The 18,748-nt window shown below is 39.9% G+C and overlaps 1 protein-coding gene across 4 annotated transcripts in view; it reads left to right on the top strand.

Moving 5' to 3' along the window:
• Nucleotides 1-17,907, top strand: part of CD109 (CD109 molecule) — a 64,593-nt gene extending 46,686 nt beyond the window's left edge. For 3 of the 4 annotated variants that reach the window (XM_077926219.1, XM_028722770.2, XM_028722769.2), the window contains exons 28-33: nt 1,272-1,427; nt 1,520-1,585; nt 9,125-9,267; nt 12,730-12,886; nt 14,149-14,251; nt 15,116-17,907. In XM_077926219.1, the coding sequence (XP_077782345.1) occupies nt 1,272-1,427; nt 1,520-1,585; nt 9,125-9,267; nt 12,730-12,886; nt 14,149-14,251; nt 15,116-15,288 (798 nt within the window). In that variant the 3' untranslated portion in view covers nt 15,289-17,907. Of the gene's footprint in view, nt 1-1,271; nt 1,428-1,519; nt 1,586-1,774; nt 1,805-9,124; nt 9,268-12,729; nt 12,887-14,148; nt 14,252-15,115 lie in introns of those variants that run through there. The other variant, XM_077926220.1, reaches the window with a different exon arrangement.
• Nucleotides 17,908-18,748: the final 841 nt, after the last annotated feature.

Genomic DNA, 18,748 nt, shown 5'->3' with positions numbered 1-18,748 from the left:
GTGGCTCCAGCCACAAAAAGCACTGTTTTGAACTTGTGATAAATTAACTGCTTGGTAATTGGTTTCTAAATTGCAAGGAGTTCATTTGTTTTTGAGGATGAAAGGAAGAAATGCTTGATTCTTCAAGGGAGCCAGTCAGTACCTTCTACAAAATGCATGCCAAAGCCACAGCCTGATTGCTAACAGGCCCAGAGCATTGTCTGTGGACAAATGTTGCAGCAAAGTAGGGTTTGATGTGACCAACACATGAATGGAGAATCCCACCTAGAGTTCTGTGACGAAAGAAAGGTGGGATAGAAGTGAAGTGAAATGAATTCATTACTGATGGGTATTTGCTACTTGGAAAAACCATTTATCAAATCATTAAAACCTAAGAAAACACTTAACAGATTCCTCTTTGATAATTAGAAGGCTTTCCAATTGGTCTCTTCCAGATCTCTTTGGAGTCTTCCATAAAAATGAGTGTGAGCAAGTGTGGCATAGTAGATAGAAAACTGAATTTGGATTGAATTCAAAACTGAGCTTAGGTCTGAGTGTACTCCATAAGGATGTTTGACCAATTACTTTATCTAGGATCATAGAATTGTAGAGTTGGAAGAGACCATAAGGGTCATCTAGTCCAGTCCTCTTTTACTCAACGGGGGCTTGAACCTACAACCCTGAGATTAAGAGTCTCATGCTCTACCAACTGAACCATCAATATTAGCAACAAACTGGCACAGCCCATTCCATGTTCCATGATTGTTCAGTGTTAGCATTCTAATTCCTGCAATTATTTTTATGCAGCAGTTTCGTTTATCATGCTGGGCGTTGCCCTCCCTGTCCCTTTTCCTTATTAGAACTTTAAACTTTTGTATAAAGGTGACTTGTCAAGCATTTGTCATGCAACCATTATAGTTTTTAAAGATCAGGGCAAATACTGCCTGGTGCTCTGCCTAGCTTCTTTGGGCAGCAAGCAGAAGGAACAAGGAAGTCCACCACCCTGTTCAAGTATTCACTCTGGGTGCCAGTGCATATGTGAAGAAGGGAGAAGGAAGATTGCATCTGCCAGCCTCATCTCCCATTCCTTGTGTCCATGGGTCCTATGAATAGGCTGGAACAGAACGCTGGCTGGCTGTAGCATTGGTCCAAGCTACATGTTTGGAGACTCAGAGACTCCTGTGTGTCTCAGCTCAAAGAGCAAAACAATCCAACTGTTAAGGCAGGCTGGAACCTACTTACTTTAGAGGCATCCGTATTAAACAATAATTTGTTCTTGCTTCTCTATACAGGACACTATAGTGGCCCTGCAGGCTTTGAGTGCCTGTGCAATGCTTACTACTGGCATTGAAACAGAAATGGATGTAACAGTCAGTCCATCTAGCGAAAACGATCCAGTTGTGTTCAGAATTAATAATGAAAACCGCTTACTTCTCAAGACCAAAGAGGTACTGTAGTAAAGAAGCCCTTCTGTTTTCAGTACAGTGCATTCAGTTCATTGTGCTTTTTTGAACATGCTAATACTCACCATTGTTTTTAGGTTGCAGCTACACAGCCAGTGGGAGTTACAGTTTTTGCAAGCGGCCGTGGCTTGGGACTCTTCCAGGTATGTGATTTTGCTTTTGTGGAACTTCCTTTTCAGAAGGCTATTTGAACTAGAAACTACGTTCTGAGCTGGATTTAGGGGTGTGTGATTGGCTCACCCGCACTGGTTGCTGAGCTAACAGGGCGCCACAACAGTGATTTAGAACAGAAGGTGGGTGGGGGGGTGCCATTTTTCATTTTCAAAAGTGGACTCAATATTATGTGATCTAGGCCACTTACTAGAGTCCCTGTGACTTAATTAACTTGGATTTTTCCAGTGTGTTTTGTCTGCTCCTTGTACTGGACTCTCTTAAAGCGCTCTATCATTCAATTATAACAATCATATGGTAACTAGTAAGGCCGTCCATAACATAAAGAATCTATGGTTTGGTTTTTAATTCCTGTGGGCACATGACCTTCACCCAATGGAAGTTTTCCATCCCTTCCCTCTTACGAGAGTATTTGTGTTTGGCTACATTTATGTTTGGTATCTGCCACCATTTGTAGATGCTTCCAGAAGAGATAATGTTGTTTGTAGTTTGAAGGTGGTAAGAGTGCAGAATATAGTTTAGCGTAGAAATCCAATACCTTTATCGCATACTTTTGTCTTTAATTCCCATAGAAAGTATTAAACTGAGTGCATAAATTACATGAACCACTTTCCATGATGACTTGAATTATGTGCAACAAACAAACTAATCTGCTGCAGATAAACAGTAATCAGCCATACATCAGCTGTAATTCAACACTGGCGGAAGTTGAAGAGTAAACTATATGTTATTCCTGTAAAATCTCAGTAAGAGACCAGAGCAGTGTAAATTGGCATTATTCTGGTGTGTGCATTTTCATAAATGCTGTTTCTGATTACCATAAAGTTCAAATGTGTTTGAGAATAATTTCAGTTCCAGCAGTGGAGGCCAAGAATTCTGTCGGTATCACAGAAGGCAATTGCTTGCTCATCCATCATATTTGAAGGTAGTGGAGTTAGCAGGAATTGCTTCCAACAACAGTAAGACTGCTAAAAGTTAACAACAAATGCAAAATATCAGAAGCTTCTTTTTAAATAATGAACCTATCAGATTAATTTTAAATCCAGAATTAATCAAACATAAGCATTCTGTAATGGGTTTAAATTTATTGCAACAATAAATTCACTTCAAGCACTAAGTACATAAGGTGGCTCAGTGGGTTAAACCACAGAGCCTAGGGCTTGCCGATCAGAAGGTCGGCGGTTCGAATCTCCTTGATGGGGTGAGCTCCCATTGCTCGGTCCCTGCTCCTGCCCACCTAGCAGTTCGAAAGCACGTCAAAGTGCAAGTAGATAAATAGGTACCGCTCCGGCAGAAAGGTAAACGGCATTTCCGTGCGCTGCTCTGGTTTGCCAGAAGCGGCTTAGTCATGCTGGCCACACGACCCGGAAGCTGTATGCCGGCTCCCTCCACCAGTAAAGCGAGATGAGTGCCGCAACCCCAGAGCCGTCCGCAACTGGACCTAATGGTCAGGGGTCCCTTTACCCTTTACTAAGTACAGATTTACTTGTTTCGTAACAGTAACATTGATTCTATGCATATTTCCCCTTAAGATTATTCCACTTGAACGAATGGAGTTTACACATAATTAATTGTGTCTAGGATTGTCTTGTTACTTTTTAAGTGGCATTGGTTAGCATCACAAGTGGTAACCTTATGCTATTAGTGGGGCTTGACCCTTCCAGGCCTACATGGCTTATCCTTACCACTAGGTCATTAGAGACTCAGGAAATCTGGTACAGCTTGGCACTAACTTTTCCTTGACGAAGTAGGAGATTCCTGTAGCTGGGGGGCAGAGCAAGGCAGATGGCTGGAAAGCCATTATTTCCACGACTATAGCAAAAACAGATTTCAAGCACGGGTCTTCCGTGATACAGTTCCAAGACCCTGCACTTTCTCGTCTGTAGTTTGGCAAAGCAAAAGAAATAAAGACTTCTGGAATAATTTCATCCAATACAGTTTGGGTTTGCTGGAACCACCTCCTTTCTTTCCTTTTACTTGGCAGGAATCCTGCCGAAAGAAAAAGAACTGTGATACCCTTCAAAGGGTTATTTCCCCCCGCCACTTCAGCCCACAAGCTAGATCTGCTTTTCATCTGCGATATGAAATCGCATGTGATTATTACCATCTTTCTTTCTTTTTTGCTATATTAATTCCCTTATCCTGTGAGCCATTGCTGCAAAGCAGCAGCTCATATGTTCTGGCATACGCATCCCAACCCTGGTGTGGCAGAACAATTTGTCCCCTCCTGTTGAAGCCCAGGCCAAGGGCTACCACAGCTGCTCCCAATGGCACTTCTGTGCCGGTGCCCTTGCATGGCACAGCTATTCTGCACAAGGAGCTTGTGGAAGGTTGGGTGGGGCTTGGCAGAGGGCTTGACGATACTCCTCCAGAGGCATCCTGCAGATTGCTCCTCACTTCCAGAGCCCTTAAACGTGACACAGCCTAGTTTTCTTCTTTAAATAACAGCAAAATGAGTAATAGGAGGACATCTTCGTCCTACTCACCACATGCAGGAAACATTTCTATCCTGTTAAAAGGCTCTGGGTTGTAAAAACCCTTTTTTGTACTTAAGGCTGCGCAGCTGTGCAGCAGCTAACCAAAGGAGTCGTCTGATAGCAAATAAGAGTTTGATGAGGAAGCATGATAGTTGCCAGCCACATTTGGTAACTGGTGCAGGTCCTCTGTTGGCAGGTCTTCACAAGATGCTGCTCACCAACAAAATGCAGATTGCCAACCATGTGTAGCCGACTTGTTAAAGGGATCAGTAATCCCCCCCCCCCCCGATGTTGTGCCTGTTTGGAACTACAGAAACAGTGGGACTGGGTTGGGAGGTACCTGGGAGGCCCCATTACAAGTTTTTTTCCTCCATTCAGTTCTGTGGAGACCTTCTGGTGATTGATTATTGCCTCTCTCTTTGCAATTCTAATAACACAGGCCTGATTTTTAGGAGATCTGTCTATTCCTAAGTATCTTATATCCATCTGAGTATTATTATTTTTTTCCGTACCAGGTGTCCCAGCATCTTTATTGCCTTCTGGTCAGCCTGTTTGAAACTTTATTTATCTTGGATTAAAAAAAATAAATCAAAATCAAAGGCATAGTTGTTATGCTCTTTGTGTCTACTGTTGATAAACTTACGCAGCAAGCTTTTCTGTTGGCTGGAAGAAAGCATCCTTAATTAAACTCTTCACTGTGAAATGGGCTGATCTAGCTGAAACCTCTGGCAATGTCATGCCTGACTTCCAGAAGCCCTTTCTTTTGTTTTGGATACGAACATCTGTTCCATGCATATACCTGCAGCAAAGTGAGGGATCCAAATTGGTTTTAATTAATGTGCCTTGTTGTTTTAGTCAAGATGGACATGCTTATTTGGGGTTGCATCCAAATGTTCACGCAAGAACATCTGCTTGTGCAGCAAAACTTCTCCCCCCTCTTCTCTCCTTTCCTCCATGTGCCCCCCAAATCGGTTCTGGGGATTCCCCCGACCTGCAGCTGACTTGTGCTTTCACAAGCAGAAGTTTTTGCATTAACAGAACAGCCTTGTTGGATGCAACTCCATGAAATTAGGGTTTCAACTCTGCTTAACCAAATAAAATATATTTTGGACTTCTTAACACACTGGACATTGACAGGGCTCCCTTGGGATCATACCCATCTGGTTTTATGAGGTTGTTTATGACCCATTTTTACAGGTGCTTGCATTTGTTGTTTTTTTACGCAAGTTAGGCTGCATGCACAGTTACCTGAGACTTAGCCCCATTAGTCTTACTTTTGAGTAGACACGTGCTGGATTGTGCTGTTAGTTTAACATTCCATTTCCTTCCTCAACACTCAATTTAACAGCCAAATAAAATACTTTGGAGAAGAAACTCCTGCTGAAGATAACCCTTTAGCATATACCTCCATCCAGACATCTGTTTGCTATGATCAGAGGCTTAAGAATAAACATAGGAAAGCAAAGGATTCCTGGACTGGTAGGAGATTTTTCCAAATACTTGACACATTTCAGATGGAATATTGCAGGGACTGCCGCCAGATTTTTTTTTAAAAAAAGCTTAATAAGGCTGCCAGTGACTGGCGTTGAAGATTGCTCTGTTGCTGTCAGTAGTTGCTGGAGTGCAGTTTGTCCTGCTATTTCCTTAGTGTGCTAGGAGCTGCTGTGCTTCCTGGAAGAAACAGGAGCCTCTTGGGGGTCAGAAGTTGGTAAGCTTAGTTACACTAAGTGTTACAAACACTGAATTCCAGCTCTCCGTCAGTGTTCCTGGATAGTCCCTTTCAGTGTGCTGTTTTGCCACAGCAGCTTCCTATTTATTTTGGCAATTTTTATTTTCTTTTAGCTAAACCAGTAGTGTGGATCTAGAGATGATCCAGGAGTCTAGAATGTATTTTGCCCCACAGCCAGAACATGACTTTTGCCAAGCAGGACTGCTGGCCTTTCCACACAATTAAACAAAAGAGTGTCCCCAGTCATCCTGATCCAGCTACAGTTTGCAATGTCCCCAATTCTTTATATAAAGATATGAGGAACTTTGCTTCAGACTACGCTGCTCTTTCTCCGCCTTCTTAAACCTAGTGGGTTGTGTGCTCCAGCACAGGGGATAGAGAACTCCCAACCTTAAAGATTAAAAAAAACCCCAAAACCTAAAGTTTACATAATGGGGGAGGCGGGCCAATTTGGGTTTTGCCACTTAAAGAAAAGTGTCAGGATGAGCATGCCAGTGTTCAGGTTAGGCAGCTGGAAACACTCAACAGTCCAATAATTTCAAACAAATAAAAACCTTAACTAGGAAGATCACAAAATAGTACAGACATGAATTCAGTTATTCAGACGTGAGCATTATCTAGTAAATGCCCAGACACTCACACTTACATCCAGTTACAAAAAACAATGCCTGCACAATCTGGAGAAACTATTACATTTTCCCAGATACAAAACATTGTATATTTAAGTGCTTGTAAAGTACATTTGCCCTAGAACAAAAGTGCAATCTTAAGGGAAGATGGTTTGTTCCCAGAAAATGTGTAGCAAATGTTCGCATATTGTACAAAAGGTCTGCAAGACCTGAATTAGTTTTGCCATCCTCACAAACCCCAGTGTTGACAGCTGTGGGTACCAGCCTAGGTGTAAGTCACTTGTGTGTGTGAATTGTGAAGGGCTGGCTGTACACTGGAATGCATCTCTGTCTTCTAAACCTTCAAAATGATGTGCCCTACAAAATGAGTCAGTAAATGCTCTTTGCGTGTGGTATGAAATCTTGTTTTGCACCCTATGCAGCAGAGAAGGAAGGAGTTTTTCCATTCCTGAGTGGATACTGTAGTCAGGTAAATCATATTCAGTCACTCCTCTGTGAGCCTTTCTTTCTCTGTGGGCTTTTCTTTGTCCAGTACCAAGAAGGAATGGAAGATTAAACATGAAGCTTCTTTCAATTAAATGTGTCCTTAAGGGGTCATTCAGTATATTGTTTCAGATGTTCCTGTGCTGCTGGTAAATTCTTACCCGTTTGCTTCTCTTGGCAAATACTAAAACAACAGCTTTTGGGTGTTGACAAATTGCTGATTTGCTTCCCGCTTGATTTGACCAAATTCACAACATGCCTCCAATAAGGAGAAAGCATGTTCAACTTTTTTTATTATTTTGGGATCCTGATGGGCTTCTTTTGAGGCCTTAGGACTGGATGTTTTCATTCAGAAACAGTGATGTGTTTTACCTTCCTTGCTTTTTTGGGGGGGCGGGCGGGTCTTTTTATATTACAGCAGTTCTGTATTTAGTTTCCTAAACTCTGAGAGGACATAAACTAAGGGACTACCTACATATTATATGCCAATGTATGCAGCAGTGCCACAAGTAACAATTTTGTTTTTTGAAGAGGGAACTATGCCTTGTTCCATAGCACCCTTCCCCTCCAATTTTATCTCTGTAGGTTTCTAAATGCTTTTACAAACCTGCATTTTGAACCTCATGAGAAGAGGAAACTGATAGACATAGATTAATTAGGGGCTGTTCCACACTTTGGCTTGTGCCATGCTTAGAAAGCATGGGTTCGAGGGGCTTCCCCCTTGCCCATCTCCTTTCCAAGGGAAATCCAGCTGTTTAGCAATGGATCCGAACAATAGATCCGAAAACCCAAATTGCTGTTTGCTCCGATTAAATGCTAAAGAGTGATTTTGCCTGGGGGAAAGCAGTGGGACATGAAGAAGTGTGGCTAAGCCCTTGGTCAAGCACCCCACCTTCTCTGGTTGCTTCTCTTGCTTGCCTCCTACCCACATGATCTCTCTACATTGGGTAAAACAAAGGAAGATTGAGTTGCTTTTATATAAAGCAGGGAGTAGAGAAAATGATCTGGGAAAAGAAACTAATGGAGAGTAAATATTTATCTGTTGTAGTCTCTTGCTATGCATGTAATTGATATTTTCCCTTGAAGAGGGTTAATGGAATGGAACACTTTTATTTGCAGCATATGTACTGTGTATATGTTTAGTACCATATATTAAGCCTTCAATAACACTTGATTCCTAAGGTGACTAGTATTTACATTAGTAAATAACACTTAAGATTTTACTGTGGAAGGCTTCGTGTTTTGGAAGCAACCTTTATTTTGGGATGGTTTCATGTTTACTCTGCTTTGCAATATAAGAGAGAGATAAGGACGTTTTTTGGGGGGGCAGGTAGTCATATGACCTATGCTATATTATAAACTTGTTGTTTTAATGAATTTCTTCTGAGTTTCATTCGTGGGAAATCAGTTCCAACTTTTCTTTAATACAGTGGTGGAAAACCAGCCTGTGGGCCTAATTAGGCCCAACAAACTCTCTAAATTTGGCATGTGAAGCCATTTTGGACAAACCACACACACCTGTCAGTTACCTGAAGCTGTATGTCATGAGGTGTAGAGATTTGCTATCTATGATCTAAGTGTTATGATTAGCAATAAAGGATCTCTGATAGCACCACAGTTGTAAGATGCCCTAACTGTCACCCTTGCTCAATGTCTGGGTGAGCTGATAGGAAATTTAGTAATAAAATTAAAATAAAGAGTCAAGAGCCTATGTTTTTGCATGCAGAAGTGTTTTTCTGCTAAAGTATTCTGTCTAATTATTAAATAAAATGATATTTGCATCACTAGCATATTTCCAAGTACAGAAGTACCTTTTCTTTGTTTATGCCACTTTCAATGGTTGACATGACAGCTTGCAATGCCTTCGGATTCATACAAGTTACACCCCTATCCGTCCTTAATGGCAGCATAATGTTAATGGCAGCATGCTCATGGGATTTCAAAATTTGCTTGCATTAGCCTGGCAGTTTTGCTTCTCTTACTTTCTGGATTGACTCAAATTATTCTATAGTGAATGTTGATGCTGAAACTGTATCACAACTATAAAGTTTTCAGGATCTAGAATCTAGACTGCCCTATTCTTACCTCTCTTCAAGAGCTCTTTCATAGTCCTGCAGTTTGATCTCAGATGTTTGCATTATATCACTTATATACACACCAGTAATTTCACGTTTGATGTTTCCACTCGTGTAGCTCAATATTATGTACAACGTGAAAAATTCACATACCAGTAGGCGGCGTAGATCTGCACAAAGTCAGGAAGCCTTTGATTTGGATGTTGTCGTAAAGGATGACAAAAAAGATATAAATCATTTAACGCTGAACGTTTGCACCAGGTAAGTATATATGTGAAACTACCACTCCTCCCCTTTTATTTACAGAATTCTAATAATATTTGGACAGGGCAATTTTATTTTTTTTACACATACATGAATAGCTCAAGGGAGCAAAGATTGCATGTATATAAAGCAAAAATATCAGGAATAGCAGATTTGAACAGATGATCATTTTTACAGAACAGTTCTGAGTAAACATGCTTTGTATTAGGTCTCAAGTCTTCACAATGCCAGTAAAATTTGTTTCCTTTTTTACATAGCAATTCATTAGCTTGCTTTTCTTCCATTGAGGTCTGTGCATTTAAACTAGCTGATTTTAAATGGGTGCTCACCCGTTTTGCTTTGGTTCCACAAGGGCATCCCCAGCAATCTTCATGGAGTCTCCCTACTTAGGTTGCTAGCCAGCATGCCAAGTCATTTTTCAGGATACCCCATTCCACCCTCCACTCCCCCACGTTTTCTGCTTTTCTTTTTCAACTGATCTTCAACATCCTGTGGTTACTGATCCTATTCAGATTTCATCGACCTCTTTGTGGTTTTATTCTTTGCCCTCCCCCTTTAGTTTTTTTTTAATTAAAAAAAACATATTTATTGTACTTATTTAAACCTTGGGGTTCCTCCTAGCATTCTGATGCATTCCTCTTGGACTTTATTTTTCTACAATAGTTCTGTACAAAACAATTATACCTTGATGGCAATGACCAGAGCTCTTTTCCTATTTGCAGTTACAACACAGACATAATTACATCCAGTTCCAATTCAGTTATTTGTTTTCAATAGCAGCTACTTTGGCCTGGCGACTCATCCCACAGATGGTTTTGTTTCCTTTTAATCTTACGAGCCAGCCTCAGCCAGCAGTTGTACTGAATTTCTTTCAAAGCCATATCTGTATTTAATCATCCCTGCTGCCAGGCCTGAGAGCATTGCTTTGAAAAGTGAGTCTTCCTCTCTTGCAAATTGTCCCCATATAAAAAGAAATGCAGTTTTATTAAATTACTTTTAACTACTGTCAGGCATTCAAAATACAGATTGGAGACACACTCTTTTTCCAAGAGAACAGTGGTGGTTTACTGTCTCTGCCAAGCAAAATCCTTCTGCCACCTATTTGAAGAACTCCCCTCATGAAAAGGTACTTAAGTGTTACCTCATATAAAATAAAAAGCCACAAACATGTTTTCATAGCCTAGTTGAGAGTTAGCATTATTATGTGACTTGCAGGCATCTACTATATTGTGTGATTATCTGGACGAAGGTGCTTTCATGAGCACTTCTGGGAGGCAAAAAGAGAAAGGGGGGTATTATCCCAGAGGCTCCATTACATAAATTAGCTATATAGGCTGCAATCCTATATCCACATACCTGGGAATAAGCTCCATTGAACTCAGTCAAATTACTTATGACATGTAGTGAATTGTGTTGTTATTTAAATCCCATGCATTATTTTAGGTGCTACAGACCATCAACTAGTTAAGTGTTCTGCAGATTTACCTATGCTTGAATAACAGGTTAATCAACTAGAAACTTAATACTACAAAATGTTGGAAAGCATCCAGACAATCAGCAAGCTCTTTATTTTCCCATCACATTTGTGGTGAATGAAGTGGAACTCAGGTGTCAGAAGGGGTCCATCGGTCAGTAGACTCTGCAGCTACTGCTTGCTTAGACGAGCTAGATTAGTTTGGTTTTGCAGCAGTCAGTTTTCCAGTAACTTTATTCTGCTTGATTCTAACTGCCAAGTGGACACAATCCATCAAAAGGTTGTGACTAGGCCCATTGAATGCAAAGGAATGGGACTTACTAACTTTGCCATGTTTTATTTTAGTGGGAGTTTGTTGTATTTTGCTGCATTGCTGTCAGTTCTTGCTGGAAAAAACTGATTCCCTTCTTGTTCACTCCCAGGGTGTTCTTGTCTCCACATGATATCTTTTACTGGCCTATGTGCTTCTTAAAACCATCTTCTTGCCATTTCCCCCTCTCCTCAGTTACATCCCCGCTTCTTAGGGTGATTCCAAGAAGCAGCAGACAGCAAAGGAAATAGTTCTTTCCAAGTTGTGGCTGGGGAGCTATCTGGATCAAATTAATTAACTGACGAATGCATGTCCTTAATAATATTTTCCAAATTGAGAAAGATGAATTTTACATACAAGTGCTTAGCAATTTTCTTTGTAAATTATTGCCATGCTGTGTTTCCTAATCGGCACCCCTGGATTTTAATTAAGGGTTAGGATAATTAGAACAACCAAAAGTGAAATGCATTTTTAAAACTTTCCAGTTAGATTACATTGGGGATTTAATGCCCAATTCTTGGTCATAATTTTGTTGGTTCACCTACCAGATAATTGGGGGCTAGTTCACACACTTGTATAAACTGAATTCCTCTATTTAGATGGTGGAGATGTGCAAATATTTGCTATACACTGTTGCTACATTTATTTTGTGAGTGTGTATTCATCCATCCATTCTATGTAATGGTCGCTATTCAAACACAAAATATTGTCCCAAAGCCACTTAGAGCATAAAATAAATTAAAACCCCATATAAAATAACAATAAAACACAATACCTATACATATTCATCTAAGAACGTTTATAAAAGAACAAATCCTACCCACCTCCTTAAAAGAAGAAGGCAGGCTAAAAGTAGAACTCACTGCCCTCCCAATTAAGAGTCACAGGCATGGATAAACAGGAGTGTTTTAGCTTGGTGCCTAAAAGCCAACAATGATGGTACCAGGCAGACTTTCCTGGGGAAAGCATTCCATAAGTAGGGAGCCACCACTGAGAAGGCTCATTGCCACCTTCTGCATCTTCCTTGGAGGAAGCACACAGAAGGGCCTCTTCTGACGAAGCAGTGTCTGAGTAGGTTGGGGAGAGGCGGTGCTTGAGGTATTGGTGTCCTGAAGTCAAAACAAGCACTTTGACTCAAGACTGAAAACTAATTGATAGCTAATGCAATTGTGCCAGAATTGGTTTCATAGGCTCAGATCAGCAATCTTGCTGCTGAATTTTGCATTAGCTGCAGTTTAAAGGCAGCCTCATATATAACACATTGTAATAATTTGATCCAGAGCTTCATCAACGGAGGTTAGGCTATCCTGGTGCCCCAAGGCCACTTGTGCCGCAAGCCACAGTAATGGTTCCAGAAATATCCCCACGTTGCTTCTTCAGAGAGAGTATAACCCCATTCAGAATAATGTGCATGTACATGTCATCAACATAATCCTTCCCTTTAAAAGGGTGGAAAGACATTCAAATCACATGCAGGTTATGTCCCATTGTAGATAGATTATACTTGTAGACATTGTTGGGGTGCATGAAAAGTCACATTCCTCCATGCTAATGGAGCTGCCTATTCAGTTAAGCATATGAAGTGTCCCATACTTTTACATAGAGTATTTACAATAGAATGTTTGAGTAAGTTTATTTCTATGTAAACTATTCTGTTTCCTTTTTTGTCTGTTAGGTATTTGGGTGTTGGCTCATCTTCAAGGAGTGGCATGGCCCTCATAGAGGTTGGATTACTGAGCGGCTTCTCTCTGTCACCCAGTTTCGTGTCATTAGATGATCCAGTTAAGAAAGTGGAGAAGGCGGAAGGCAAAGTCCATTTATATCTGGACTCCGTAAGTCAAAATACTGGATGAGGGTTTAAATAATTTTTTTAAAAATTTTTTTACTACCCCCTGCCCTTTAAATTCAGATATCACATTTTTACGAAGTTTAAACAAAAAAATAAATTTATCTTTCTGAAACTGATAAAACAGGGCAATATTCTCATAGGGCATGCACTACTTTCTCCAAAGTAGGGTTTTGGTTAAAGCTGTATACTTGGAATACTATTTTGTTTTAAAGACATGTTTGTTGTTTATGACCTTTTAGTGTTCAGTGAAACACCAGTATTAAGCACATGAAATATGGATTCATATGGTGTTCCTAGTGTGCACTCTTTGCACAAGGTGTTGAAGGAGCAGCAATTAATGGGGTTGTGTGTCTCTGCCCCCAAATATGGAACATTTTTTTCCTGGACTAGCACTAATGTTTGTATATGAGTTCATATATGAGTCTGCTCCAGCAGTCTAATCTGCCCACTCCTACTGGCCGATGAAAGATCCACACTGCCAGGATGTGTTCAGCTATATGTGTTGGTTAATGCAAAGTGTTCTGTGTACAAAGAGGAATGCATTGCACATTGGGGCAAAAGAACCCATACTTTCACATTTACGTTTATGTGGTTTGATCTGGAGGTGACTGGTCAGGAAAGAGATGTAGGCATCATGGTGGATAGTTTGATAAAAATGTTGACCTAGTGTGTGGCTGCTTTGAAAAAAAGTGAATTTCATGTTAGATGGATCATTAGGAAAGGGGCTGAAAAGAAAACTATATATTTTTACTCTTGGAATTCTAAGTTCATTTCTGGTTGCTACATCTTAAAAAGAGTATTGTAGGGTTGGGGGGGGGGTCATAAAAGTGTAACCAAAATGATAATGAAGCGGGAACAATTCTGCTATGAGGAAAGGCTTTTGAGTTCAGATATGTAAGATGGGACATGATAGTTGTATATACAATTATGTGTGTTTTGGATAAAGCGAATAGAGAGAAATCCTTCCCCCACTTCTCATAATACTGGGCTCTTCCAATGAAGCTGAATGTTGGAAGGTTTAGGACAGGCAAGCAGGAAGTGCTTCTATGCAAACCACATCTGTAGCCACTGAGAGAACAGGATGCTGCACTAGAGGAGTCTTCATTCTGATCCAGCAGAACCAGTTAATGTTGCTGTATTTTAGTAACAAGAAGTTAGGACATTAATTCATCTGGTCAGCTACATGCCTTTACCCTAGGAGTATATAAAAAGTCTTTGAAAGTTTTCTTTCTTTTTACTTTTTAGTTAAATGAAACACAGGTTTGTGTAGACATTCCAGCTGTGAGAGACTTCAAAGTGGCAAATACCCAGGATGCCTCTGTGACTGTGGTGGATTATTATGAACCCAGTAAGTGCCAATTGTTTTTGACATATCTCATATTCAGTGCTGGAATAAGCAGTTGTAGTTACTTAAAGTGAAGAATTGACTCCTTTAAGCTTGAAAAGAACCATATTAAATGGAAAATACCCTAGTATCAAATACCACAGGGGGGGGGGGGATGAACAAACAAATTCTTCCAGAATGTAGTTTGGTGAATTTCTTACAGGATAAACACCGTGAGGTGAGGTGGGCAGGAACAATTGCTCTTGGATCCTTAGTTAAATTATCTTTTAGGAATTTAAGGGAAGAAAGTTTCCCATCCCTTCCTCCCCCAGCACCTGCTGAAAATCTTATTGGGAGGGCCCTCCAAAACAGTGAGGCATGGGGAGCTGCTGAGAAAAGGATGATAAACTTCATTTCCATGAACCTCCTTAAGTTAACTTACATTTGGATCAAGGCCTAATTTTGAGCAATTCCCCCAGGACTGCTGTTGTTTGGAAAGTCCTAACCCCACAGAGAAACACTTTGGACATTTGGAGAGACACACATAGTTGGGATGGGATAGGAAACCCTCCTTCTGTGAACTTCTTTAAGTTAACGTATCTTAGGATGCACGCCAGTGTTTTGCTTCTGCTTAGTTCTGTAGCCTGAATTAGTGCCATAGCAAAATATTTTGAACTTCATTGCAGAACACACATCATTTAGGGCCCCTTGGCTTTCTCAAGACAAAGTCAAATAGATTCACTTCACATTGTGGATTTTAGTGGTCTGATTTCCATGAAAGCTGTGTAGCTTTTCAGACATTCTCTTCAGCTTTATGCAAATATATCTCACCAAAATGTCTTAAGTATGATTTGTAGTGAATGGTACTCCTCCAATCTCGCACAACAGGGAGAAGAGCAGTGAGAAGCTACAACTCCGAAGTGATGCAGAGTTTGTCACCATGCACCTTCTGTGAAAAGGATGAATGTGATCTTTGTTTAGCAGATGGCTCTTCATTAATTTACCTCTCTTGTGAACTGTTAATAGTACATGTAAGCCTGTTGTATAGTTGGTTGCTCTAATGTGGGCATCTTACCCATGTTGCACTTCTAAGAGTATTATTGATCTCGCCATCCTACACAAGGGAAATCAGGATGGGGAAGTTCCTCACTTCCACTCATTGGAGGCAGAGACCTGATAGGAAAAGGGGATGAGTTCTAATTTGGAGAACTGAGATTGGGCCCTGTGACAGCTATCAGTTTATTTTATTTTATTTTTAAAAACACACTGATAGGTCTAGAACTCTTGCAGGAACTTGCCATCTCCAAATGATTATCAGGAAGAGCCAGACTTCTCCCCAGAGAGTCTGTCTGAAATGCTTATTCCAGGTCAGAGCCAAATGTTCTCCTGCACCCATTAAAGTTCAGGGATTAACTGCACATTCCTATCAATGTAAACTTAGAAATAATTCCCATTGAGTTCAATGGGGGTTACTTCTAGGTAAGTTTGTATAGTATTGCAGTCCAGACTTCTGTATCCAGAGACAGAAGGATCAAATATAAGTGCTAAATTTCTGGATGTGGTTCAGTAACATTAAGAACTTAAAACATGTAAACGTTAATGTTCATTTTCTAAATAAATATTTAAATGAGATCAGATTTATTTGGAGGAAAAAAATTAGGAGTATATAGTTCTTTATTTGTACATTAAAATAAGATGTGTTTTTTTTAAAAAAAAGTTTTAGAAAATATATCATTATCTAAAGCCTTACATTCCTTTTAGTTCAGTTTTTGCCAACCTGGTGCCCTCCAGATGTTGTGGATTACAATTCCCATCAGATCCAGACGGCACAGGCATGCTGGCTAGGACTAGTAGGAGTTGTGGTCCAAAACATCTGGAAAGCACTGGATTGACAAAAACCAGTTTAGATTATGACACATTTTATTCTAACATTTAATTTGCAAGTATTGCTGACTTTAATGGCACAGGGTCAAGTCCTAGCTACAGATGCAAGAGCCCTATTCTCTTTAGCACCTTTTAAACAGTTGCGTAGAAGGGAGAATTTCCAACAGATAGGGGGCACAACAAGCTAGGCTTGCCGAAATCCCCTCTTCTACACAATACTGAATAATGGCACAAACAAAGCAAACTGAGGTGGTTTTTAAACAGCTACACTCACGCAGTCACAAAATGAAAAATGCTAAATTTTATTCAAGACAACTTGTACCAGAAAAAGGTATCTGGTTATTGCTATTATTATTATTATTATTAAATGCAAGTGTGTGAAAAGCAGGCATCTTAAAGTTGAAGGCATCTGTTTTTCTCATGCACCTCGGTCTGAAATGTGATGTTGAGTTTACAGTAGAAAATAAATTACTTGCCCTATTTCTTGCTGGGCAGTAAAACAGGAGCTGAATTGGCTGCCTCCCAACTTAAGACAGCATGAAGCATCAGCTTACCCACACAGTGCCATGGGGAAGAGGCATTAGGAACTGTTGAATTGCATGGTGGGCTCTTCTGGCCCATAGGAATTTGAATACCTCAGTGGTAGGAATGCTACCATAGTTTTTAAAGCAACAGTAACAGAACCCCCCTGCAGTGGATGGTCAGAGAAAAACGCCTTGCAAAGCAAGAGAAGATCCTCAGAAAGGAAGGAAACATGGTATAGGCTAAGATGGAGCCTAGAGTAGGCCTTTTTTCACTCAAGGTCAGGGTGGACAAGAAAAGCCAGATGAGAGGTTAAAAGTAGCAGTGTTCTTCATAATCTGGCTCTTATCTAAACTGCAATCATTGCAATTTGCAAAAAGGTATAGGACAAACTGCAACTAGTACATAGTCCTAGATGAATATCACCAATATTCACAATTTTGCAAAAATTCAGTTTTTTGCCCAGTTTCCAGAGTGAAATTGAGTTTGAAATTTGAACTTACATTTACATTTTGAATGTTAAATCTTACCTCAACACTTAAGTGCTCTAGTCTTGTTGGCATATACTGGTTGTTGTGACTTTGGCAGCCATCAACTATGAAATCTGATAAGTTGTAAACTATATAATACTCAATACCGTTGCATGTCATTTATAAAATGTCAAATATATTGTACACCAACTATCAAAAATTCTTAGATAGCATTTGCCAACAAAATAACTAGCATTCAAATTATATTTTGTGACAAATAATCCTATGCATATTTACATGGAAGCAAGTGTCATTGAGTTCATTGGGGCATGTTTCCAGGTAAATGCATAGGGTTGCAGCCTTAAAAACCTTTTTATTTGAGCGAGACAGGTAAGCGCATGTTTTATGAAGTGTTTAAGTCTTTGTTCATTTGAAAGGGAGAGCTTTAAACAGATGCTTAACTTTGGCTGATTGCTAATTGTTAATGCTGCCGTTTCTCTTTCATTTAGATAACTAATTCTCATTCCCTACGCATGTATGTTTTGTCCAAACTTTGCAATGTCTTGATTATATATTTTTCTACTATGCAATGATGTATACATTTTAAGATTCTTAGTTTGTGGTATCGCTGCAGTTTTCTTTGCTGGGATTTCTAAAATATTTTACTGACTTTTCAAGTGAAAATGCAGAACAACCATATGGTGTTAAATTTCTGGCTGGGCCATCTTATATAGCCTACCTGTACTTTCCACTGAATCTAGAAGTCATTGCAATTACTTCATTAAACGGCAACATTTTTCTGTTTTGGATTAGATGGTTCTCGATTTACTAATGGACAGTAGCGGGTGAGGTTTCAATAATGCAGCAAAAGCAATGTTTGTATTGAAGCAAGGTCACAAATTTGGGGACAATTTGTCAATCTGGCAAAGGCAATGTATGCATGGGAACAAGCCTCTGTGTTTCATCTTTTGCTACTGTGAGCCCAGCATTCAGAACTGTGTGTGCGGATTTTGGATTCAGAATTTGGTTCTGCCAAATAGCCAGGCAGTACTATCACTGTGTTGAAAAGAAAAATTATATAAAGTTTTCAAATACAAAGTTACTATATTTGTTGATTATGGGAAAATCTTTGTCTGTAGTAAAAATCACGGAATAGCACACTGTACATGGAAGCTAGATTTTAAGTACCTGAACTGAGAATCACTCTCCTTGGTCGCAGAAGCTTTAGCAAACTGCCCATAGCTTTAGGTCACTCTTAAGGTTATAAGCCCACTTTGTCATAAAAGCCTGATGCAAACATTCATGGAAAACTATTGTTTCAAGCAAACCACTTAAGAAAAAAGTTATGCTCTTGAGGAACAGTCCAGCATCACCTTTCCAATGCACTTTTCAAGACAGTTTATAACACAGATTAAAATAGGAAATACTCAGAATAAAATTGCAAGATAAAATACTGGCAAGAGATCATAAGACAGTAGATGGAAACCAAGAAGTTTAAAATGACAACAGGCCAGTTTGGCAGGCCAGTTCTTGCAAAATGGCAAACATTTTTGTGAGGTGGCGCAAGGCCATTGTGCAGGTCTCCTTCAGAACCGAGTTCCACAACCCTCAGTGTGGCTACAGGACAACTCCCTTCTGCATCCCA

The sequence above is a fragment of the Podarcis muralis genome, chromosome 3 (genome assembly GCF_964188315.1).
Source record: "Podarcis muralis chromosome 3, rPodMur119.hap1.1, whole genome shotgun sequence".
Lineage (NCBI taxonomy): Eukaryota > Metazoa > Chordata > Lepidosauria > Squamata > Lacertidae > Podarcis > Podarcis muralis.
This window is presented reverse-complemented; position numbering and strand designations above follow the sequence as displayed.